The 9,253-nt window shown below is 46.7% G+C and overlaps 2 protein-coding genes across 2 annotated transcripts; both read left to right on the forward strand.

The window, feature by feature from the left end:
• The first annotated feature begins 409 nt into the window (after window positions 1–409).
• On the forward strand, window positions 410–2,031 carry EI90DRAFT_3032991 (peptidase S8/S53 domain-containing protein). The gene is made up of 4 exons (XM_039058432.1): window positions 410–659; window positions 710–813; window positions 863–1,143; window positions 1,209–2,031. Exons 1-4 carry the CDS (start codon window positions 550–552, stop codon window positions 1,899–1,901), a joined length of 1,188 nt encoding a protein of 395 aa, XP_038922127.1. The 5' UTR covers window positions 410–549; the 3' UTR covers window positions 1,902–2,031.
• A 5,294-nt stretch (window positions 2,032–7,325) lies between these two features.
• Window positions 7,326–8,345, forward strand: EI90DRAFT_3011846 (uncharacterized protein; the record flags this gene model as incomplete). The annotated part of the gene is made up of 5 exons (XM_039056517.1): window positions 7,326–7,341; window positions 7,520–7,647; window positions 7,701–7,751; window positions 7,905–8,042; window positions 8,097–8,345. 5 exons carry the CDS (start codon window positions 7,326–7,328, stop codon window positions 8,343–8,345), a joined length of 582 nt encoding a protein of 193 aa, XP_038922128.1.
• Window positions 8,346–9,253: the final 908 nt, after the last annotated feature.

Raw genomic sequence — 9,253 nt, forward strand, 5'->3', positions numbered from 1 at the left:
CACCCCGGATGCATCCCTGACAGGTATGGACCTTTCTCCTAATCCATTGTGCATGTGAGGAATGGTAATGATTGATAGTAGAAAGAAAGCAGGGGGATGCCAGAGGAAGCAAGATAACAGTACTGCTCGGGTATAGGTGGGAATATTAGTCACTGATGGAGGACCCTGGGTTATGGAGAACTGGCAATAGTGGAGCACTGCTCAAGAGCTGATCCAAGCATGCTGCCGGTTTTCATGACGTATTGTCCCTGATCAATCTGTACAGCAAGAAAAATGACGCAGTGAGAAATAATATCTGCCATGATTGCATGGTATAGGCGAGAAGGAGCTGAAGTAAAGGTTGTCCCACGTTCCGATTTCGTCTTTATTATCTTCTGATCGCAATATCAATATTCCTCACACCCGCACCAGTCTTCTCAGAACCAGCCTGTTAGCCATCTGGTTGTATATTGAGCTGAGAAACTATTTGTATGGCTCTTTGGACATCCTTCCAGCTTGCTGTCGGTTCTTATTCCCCTATTCTTCTCAACCCACTCATTGGCTACAGCAATGAAGTTCTCAACTGCGGTTATATTCACTTCCACTACGACAATGGCTCTCGCTGCCTCTGTTCGTATCAGGATGCCGGAGGGTCCAGTAAAGCCCGACTCGTACATCGTGTATGTCCCACACACAAGCATGGCATAACACTGGCTGACTCACTACTTAGTATGCTGAAATCCGCTACAAATATGGAGGACCATATCGAGAGTATTACTCGGATATCCGCCCGGAGCCCTGGGTCAGAATTTTCAATTACTCACCGGTATGAGAGTAAGTTGATATCAGAGAATTTTCCCCCACAATATGCTGACTTTCGTAGTGCTGAATGGCTACTCTGCACACGCAACTGGAACATCCCTTGTTCGCATCCTCACTTGCCCCGAAGTTAACTATGTCGAAGCTGATGGCACAACTTCCATTGACTATGACCTCCATGAGAGGGATGCAACAGAGCGTGACAATGATGGGATTGAAATGGAGCATGATCCGGTTGAACTCAAAGCACGCGCCGATGGGCGTAGAGTGACTATTTATTCACTGGAAACTGGAGCTTTGCTAGAGCACGCATGCTTTGATGAAGAACTGCATGGGTGGGGTCATGTGCGTAGTATCTCTTTACGCACTCTCCACCGTATACGTTCACTCATACCTGCTTGTATGTGCAGACCGTAACTGGTACTGACCGGGTGGACACTTCAGGCCATGGCACATATGTCGCGGCGAAGGCAGTGGGACAGGGTTTTAGCTTGGCGACTTTCGCCTACCTTAAAGTTGTGAAGATCGCTGAGAGCACTACTGTACTTTCCTCCAACCTAATCGCCGGCATTGAGTGGGTTTACGCCGATAGTACTAAGCCCCCTCCGGAACAGAGGGGTTCTACCATCATTCTGATAACCTGCTCACTTCGTGACCGTGTTGCCATTAATGAAGCCGTCCACAAAGTCATCAATTCTGGGTTGCACGTTGTAGCTTCTGCAGGGAATGACTACCGGGATGCGGGAGAGTTCGGTCCTGCGTCTGCGGATGGAGTTATCACCGTTGGGGCTGTCTACTGCACAGCAACAAACCAGTACGTAATCACCCACTCCAACTATGGAAAGGTCATCAGTGTTTTCGCCCTGGGTCTGAACATTGAAAGTGCTTGGAATGGCCCAGGCTTGGAGGCAACAAGGACAAGGAGTGGCACTGCGCCAGCAGCTGCATCCGTTGCATCCATGTTAGCCTGCGCTTTATATCAATATGGTTGGATGTCTCCTGCCGAGGGAAAGGAGGGAACACGGTGGCATGCTGAAGCAGTAGTTGTGGGCCAGCCACCGAGCTTCATAGAGACCACAAGGTTGTTGGCAAAATTTTGGTAGTGATTTGAGGAGACATACATGCTACACGTCCTACCTTCACAGTCTTTTTCTCAGCCCATTTCTAGTACTCATATGAGAAATTGTCGATGTCCCGAATGCATGGATGAAATGAAAGATATGTTGGATAATGCAATTCCTTTTAAAGATAAAGGCTATGGCACGCAAGATCTCAGATGCGTAAAAGAGTTCCAAAATTGGGAAAGCAGCAAACGAAAGGCAAAGATGCGAGAAAAGAAGCAATGAACTCCCATCAATGCACTTTGCGAGGGGTTCCCAGGTAGCATGGAGTCTATTGGTGTCCCTGTCTAACCATCAAATGCAAACAAGTTTGCTGTTTACCTGCACTATGTGCAAAAACTAGAATTTGATGAAACTCCTGATTACGATTTCCTGCGCCTACTTTTCATGAAGAGTCTCAAGCATATCGGTGCAGTCGAGGATGGCGTGTATGACTGGCATCTCCTGCATAGTGGAAAGGGCCGGGAGGCTAATTGAGTGTGCCGAAGCCGTTTCTTACCCCTACCTCGCTGATCAATGCATTTCAGTCTGGCACACATCTTCTTGCGCATGCCAATCAAACTAACGCTCCTCAAGGACCCCGGGTAGAGCCTCCGTCGGGTTCTGGGCCAGTTGTTTTCCAGGATCTTGGTTCCGGACCTGAAACTTTGGAGATTGAAAATTTCAAGGTATGATGTGTGAAAATTTTCAAATGCTCCATGACTCTAGTACCTTATTGTTTGAGTCAAGAACTCCACTGATCAGCAATCAATCAACGGGGGTAAGATCTCGCAAGAACAAAACTCAGCGTCATATCCTTCCCAATCTCGGTCTCAAATTCGTCCTAACACTTTGGCAACATACGTTTTTGCCCCATTACCACAGCACCCTCCCTGGTTACCACAACTTCTTTCAGAACTTTTGGGAGTTGACAGCCGTAATCTCACCAGACAAATAAGTCAACGTGACGTTTTACAAGGCCAAGGCAGCTTTGGGGAGGTTTACCAAGGTGTTTACAATGGGGCAACCATTTTCCCTTGGATTCGTAAACTGATTGCGGTGCATTTTATCACCAGGAAACTGTGTGTGTCAAGGTCTTGAAGGAAGTCCGCACTTCTGCGAACGAGGAAGTTGTACCAAAATTCTGTCGGGTTCTGTCCTTTCATTTTCGCTCTTCCTACCACAAGGAGAGCTTATTATTTAATCCCCCAGAGGATGAAGCGTGAAGTGAAAGTCTGGACAACGTTACAACATCCAAACGTTGTCGCATTTCATGGGTGGGTGTCCTTTAACACATATACGACATACTTATAGCGGCACCCAGAGAAACAGTACCTGTGAAGTTGTTCACTCAAGGGCTGACGTCAATGGGAGTTTTGCGCTACCCAGTAGAGCCTTAGGTGCCACGGTTAGTTTGAACAGAATGAAGCTACACAAACCGGCCTAGTACAATGTTTCATACACATATACAGAAGTTACATAGCAATATTAAAATGAAGATCCAATGGTGATCCACAATGTTTCCAATAGGGTATCATTCAGCGGTGGGTACCCATATTAATCGCAGGACCAGTTCTTCAATGGTTGGATGTTCACTGCGATTTCGTTCGAGGCAACTATTGATATTGGCGAGAAAGTCGTCAGGATCGTTCCATTCAAACGGGCACGCCCATTCATTATTGCGTGCAGAATCGCAGGGTGAGTTTCTGATCCATGATACGGTTTTTGATCAAAAAGTATCTGAAAGCAACAAGAGGCACCCCCCTGAGGTCAGTAGTGAGTCATTGCATAGTAATGTTGAGCACTCGAACCTGTCCAGATGCACAACCAAATGCCCAAATATCGCTTTTGCGATCACGGTATTGCACCTCATAAGTAAGTAGGGTGCCGAAGTTCATAAAGGACCGGTTCAAACCGGTCCCGGACCAAGCACCAAACCACGGTTCGGTTCGGGCTTAGTCCTGTGGCAGTTCAGTTCTGGTCCTCTAGGTTGAGAGGAAAATCCGAACCGGTCCCAAACCGAACTGGACTGCAGGACCGCTGAAGATTTCAATCTTATATCATGTACATGTAAGCTGCAGAAGCATTAATAAAATATTTCATTTGCAATTTTACAGTGTTGAGTTTACATTCGGGGTTGGCTGAGAAATCGCTATACAACTTTGCCGTCACAACTTGTTAAATCCTACTAATGGAGACACTCTCTGGTGGTGAAAGTGGGTGGCACATGGACACTGAAAACCCAATGCTGGGTCCAGATGGTAATTTGCGTGATGCTGCTGATAAACCAGATCAATTTGTTTATAGCCCTTCGGACATCTGACCCCATTTCCCCCCCAATTCTGAAGGCTACAACCCAAATGATGATTTGCCAACTATTCATTGCACTCCTAGGCCCAAGTGGATTTTGAAGCAAATCATGTGCGAAAATCCAATTGAGGCATTGGAACGGCAAAAACTCACCGCAAGGAACAAAAATAAAAGGGCAACGAAGCTTCTTCCTACTGAAACGTCCAGGGAATCCTCAGTATCAGATGGAGAAGTAGCCAAAGAACAAGTCATTTTGAAGAAGCACAACAAGCATGGCCAGGGGAGGAAAAAATGAGCTTGAACTGACGATGCAGCAAAGATTCCGGCACCCATGTCTGGGTTTGAAAATGAGGTGGATCAGGACAGTGATGACGAGATTGCGCCTGGGGCCAATGAAGATCCAGAAGAGTTTGCCCACAGAGATGCATGTGCTGCTGAAGCCATTAAGTTATCTTGGAAAGCATGGCAGCTGCAAGACCTCGAAACTGTGTTTACTGAGGACCCCGCACACTCCCACCACACCACACCTTCCTAACAACTTCACCATCCAGTCAGGGACAGCTCTGAAAGCGGTGAGGTCCCGGTGCGAGGGACTTGATGGGACAGGTGTCGGCTATGCGTAGCAGCCATCCCATCGTGGGGTGAGCGTCCCCAACCACTTAGGCTGAAGTGGGAAGTTGAGAAGAAGGCTGCTTCTTCTGTTCCCACCCCAGGCGCTATTATATACATGCGGTCAGGGTCACGTGGGAGAAGCCACGTCATCTCCACACACAGCCGCACCTCCCCGGGTGTCTCCGTGGGAGATCCCGGAGGTGGCCGCTCAGTAGGCAGGAGTGTGTGCGCGGCACGTGCAGCAATCAGGGGAGTGGGGTTAGGTACATAGTGGTACATGGAGAAAAGGGAAATCGACTGTAGAATAGAAATAGAGAGAAAAGGGGAAAGTGAGAAAGGAGGGATGGGGGGTGATAGTGGGGAAAGTGGAGTAGGGCAGTACAGCGCAGGGTGCAGCACAGGGTCAGGCAGGTGTGCCCTGACACATCCCCTACACCATGCCTCCCCACTCCCCAAGTCACCTTCCTTCCTGACTGTCTCAGCTCCGGTCTGGTTGTGGCACACCAAACCTTGGCCACTCCCATCCCGGAAGCTCGGTCCCGAGTCGGAACATTCAGAGACTCCGGATTTTCTCCGATATCCCAACAGACCTCCGATATCCCATGACATACCCTCAAACCATTTCTCCACCCATTTCATTTATTGGAGTCACCCAACATCCTTCAGATATGCAACTCCGCTTTTGGAGCTACCCACATCCTTCAGTGACCTCACTCATGTCATCACTTATTAGTCACCTTCCATTCTTAGTACGACTATCTTCTTCTTCTTCCCATTCAGTCGGCTAACCCCCCTTACCCATTTCTCGTTCCCATTCATTTTCCAGCCTCTTACTCTGCCCTCCTCGATCCAACACCTCAGTTCCCCATTAAAGATATCATTCAGGACTTTTCAGTACCTCTCGGTATCATTCGGCACCTTTTGGTGTTCTTCTATTATCATTCAGACTTTGACTAAGTCCTTTCCATTCCCCCTTATAAATACCTGTAGAGTAGAACCTGTAGTTCCTCAGTTCTAATCTCGACTAAAATGCTACCCAAAGTCCCTCTGAGTGAATCCCATTCCCTTTCTACAAGATACCTCAGACATAAGAAATACAAGGACCAACTGAGACATAATGGAGGCACAGCGCTCCCTCTGAGTCGCTGAGGCCACATCCCTCTTAGAGCCTCTTGTACCATCCAGCAGAACCGGGCTTCCTGGAGAAGCTTCGGTCCACTACCAGAGCTCTTGGATCCCCCTCTAGTTGAGCCCTGCCTGCATTCGGACTCACGCATTTTCCCCTACAATCCAGGTTTTTGACAATGGGCAAGAGAGCTATCAGGTATGTTGAGTATGCCAGTAAGTCTCAATATCTATCAATCCACTAATAAATGATCACTTACACTTATGAAAAAGGGAGATGATCAAAACAGTTGATGCCACACTTTTCTGCCAGTTCTGGCTCCAGCACACTTCACAGGCACATTTCCCATAGTGGGGGAGAGCACTGTGTCAGGGCACAAGCCCTCCCCATTACATGTAGTCCCATTGTAGATTAGTGTCATGTGACAGGTGATGGGTTGGAACCTATCGCTTATCACCCCATAATACCCACACCTTTGTGACACTTATGGCCTGGTGACCTGAGCGAGCCCCACAGACCTCACACACTGGGAGCTCTATCTGAAGCAGTGCAATGGGATCCCACCTGATGATAGAGCAATTCCCAATGCTGTAAGATTGGAGCAAAAGCAAGCTCTCATTGCAAGTGAGTGAGTGTTTGAATTCCAATTCACTTTGGCACTAATCCCTCATGTATCACAGGAAAAGCCAACAAGGAATCACACATTTCTATCGCCCAGCTGATGATGAGGAACCATGGTCTGTGGAAGGCCTGCTGCATTGGGTCGAGGACCTAATCATCAAGCATGATCTGGCAAGTGTGCCTTTTGGCTATATGGAAACTGACATCAACTACATACAGGGCTTTGATTTGGTTGACTCAGCATCATTTTGCGGGCTAATGAAGTTCCAGGCACATGGGGGCCTCAGCACTACATGCTACAAGGACAAGGACCTTCCTCACAGAACAAAAATGACACAACTTGTTCTTGCACATGCAGAAACTGTCACAAAAAACTTGAAGAGTAAACTTCAGGTATCTCATCACCGCATGGGAGTCACTCATAGATATTTACTATATGATTATAGGAAGCACCTGGCCTTGTTCACTTCACCTTTGATGCATGGACCTCTGCAACTATGAGGGGTTTTCTTGGTACTTCTTGGACAGTGAATGGAATGTCCACTCTGAGCTAATGTCCTTCCATGAGCTTGATGGACCTCACATGGGCGAAAATATTGCAAATAAATTGTTGGCAGAGATCAACCAACGATGAAGGCAAGTGTTCAACTAATTCTCTACTCATCCAAGTTTGATACTAATCATTCAATGTAATTACCTCATAGATTGGGTACATTACATCTGACAATGCATCGACAAATGATGCAGCAATGCATGTCATGAGTGAGATTCTTAGTGAGGAACACAACACATGATGGGATGCAAGCTGTTACTGTGTTAGGTTCATCATGTTTGTCATGCTGAACTCTCAGCTTACATAGTAGTGCATCATCTAGATGCATGGCCCATATTGTCAACTTAGCACAACAAGCATTTATTCGTGCTCTCACTGGAAATACTGATGGTTTTGTAGAAACTCTTGGTGGCAATACTGGTGATGACGATGAGATTGAGCTGGCCACAAGTGGACTTGAGATTCCTATGGATGGGGGCACTTTGATCAGGTCATTGTTGTCCTGCTTCTGGGCCCTAATTGTTTGTGTGAGTATGATTCTACTGTGACAATATCCCAATCTGACATACAATTGCAATAGATCCAAAAGTCACCTGGCACAAAACTTTATTTGAGAGAATGTTGTGCCAAGGTATCCATTAAACCACTGGAACTCATGATGTATGGGAACACATGCTGGGGGTCATGGTTAATCCTTTTGAACCAATTTACTGAATTGTGGCCAGTGTGACGTTACCTTAAGTTATCAAGTTATTCTCTCATAACCTCGCTTTTCTGATGATAGGCTATTATGCATTTCATTGAACATGCTGACCACAAAGACTCTGTACCAAAGGCAAAGGGTTGTACACCTAAATACAGTGCATGGGTGTTCAGTGATAATGATTGGAATATGATGGAAATAATCAGAGATGCGCTCAAGGTGTGCTCCCACCACTTTTCTCTGCTAAACACACATAGCAACTCTTGTGTATAGGTTGCAGGTCATGCCCAACAATCATTCTCCCAGACTTCGAAGGCTTCAAGTGCTCCATACTTACTCTCAGTCTATGAGGGGCTGATTACAACTTGGGAGGGGATGCGAAAAAACCCGAAATATTCCTACATCTATGATGCACTTGATGCTGGCATTGCTATTATGAGGAAATATTATGATGAAACAGAGGTGTCGCCTCTTGCCATTCTTGAAGAAATTTCACGTTGCCCCACAGGACTTACTCCATGATATCCAAATGAGGTAAACCAGGTGACTGGACAAATGACATAAAATGGACAAGCCTGGTATCAAACCCAGGACCTCTAGCATGCATCCATACACTACTTGCCCATTATGCCAGGGAGGTTACTCCATCCCATATTCCAACAATTCTCAGCACAGGTATAAAACATCTTGCATAAATCAAAACATCTACTTATTGCCTATGCTCTATCTAGTTCTTGATCCAATGACAAAAGATTCCTATATCAACCATTATTTTGCACCGCAATACAAATGGACTGCAATGCAAAGTGTCCGGAATGTTGTATGTTACTCCGAACATTCGGAGCTTCACTGTCACTGATGACTACAAGTTTATTGAATATCATTCTACCTACATGACTCGGTCCCCTGCCTCAAATGGAACCAGGATGATTGGAGGCGACATTGTATCTATCGCAACCACTCCTTTGACAGATGAAATACCCTATGGTCTTTCTTGCCATCTTGCAGCCAGTCAAGCTCAACGAGCTCAAGAAATAGTTAGCGATGATCCTGGTGCAGAGCTCACACACTATCTTAGTGATCCGCTTGAATTACCTGGCACTGACATCCTCAACTGCTGGATGGTAAGTATTGTTAGTTCCAATGGTGTTGATTGCTGAACTAACCTATACTGATTCCCAGAAAGAAGGCTCCGCATATCCAGTCCTCAGGTCCATTGCCCAAGACATACTCTCGGTCCCCACATCTTCTGTCCCATGTGAAAGGGCATTCTCTGCTGCAAAACACACTGACAGCGACACCCGGAGTCGTCTCACCCCTCTGCATCTCGGTGCTATCCAGATCGCCAAAGCCAACATACAATGGAATCGCCTTAAGCAAGACAAGGAGAGGAAGGCTTCAGAGGAAGCGAAGGTTCAAGAGTGGCAGGA

Source organism: Cantharellus anzutake (genome assembly GCF_015039405.1).
Source record: "Cantharellus anzutake strain C23 chromosome Unknown EI90scaffold_4, whole genome shotgun sequence".
In the NCBI taxonomy this organism is placed as follows: domain Eukaryota; kingdom Fungi; phylum Basidiomycota; class Agaricomycetes; order Cantharellales; family Hydnaceae; genus Cantharellus; species Cantharellus anzutake.

Bases quoted from the DNA above. Each gene is read 5' to 3' on its own strand.
- EI90DRAFT_3032991 (XM_039058432.1), top strand. From the start codon at position 550: ATGAAGTTCTCAACTGCGGTTATATTCACTTCCACTACGACAATGGCT. The intron at 660-709 runs GTATGTCCCACA...CTCACTACTTAG, and splicing joins AAGCCCGACTCGTACATCGT to TATGCTGAAATCCGCTACAA. The intron at 814-862 runs GTAAGTTGATAT...TGACTTTCGTAG, and splicing joins AATTACTCACCGGTATGAGA to TGCTGAATGGCTACTCTGCA.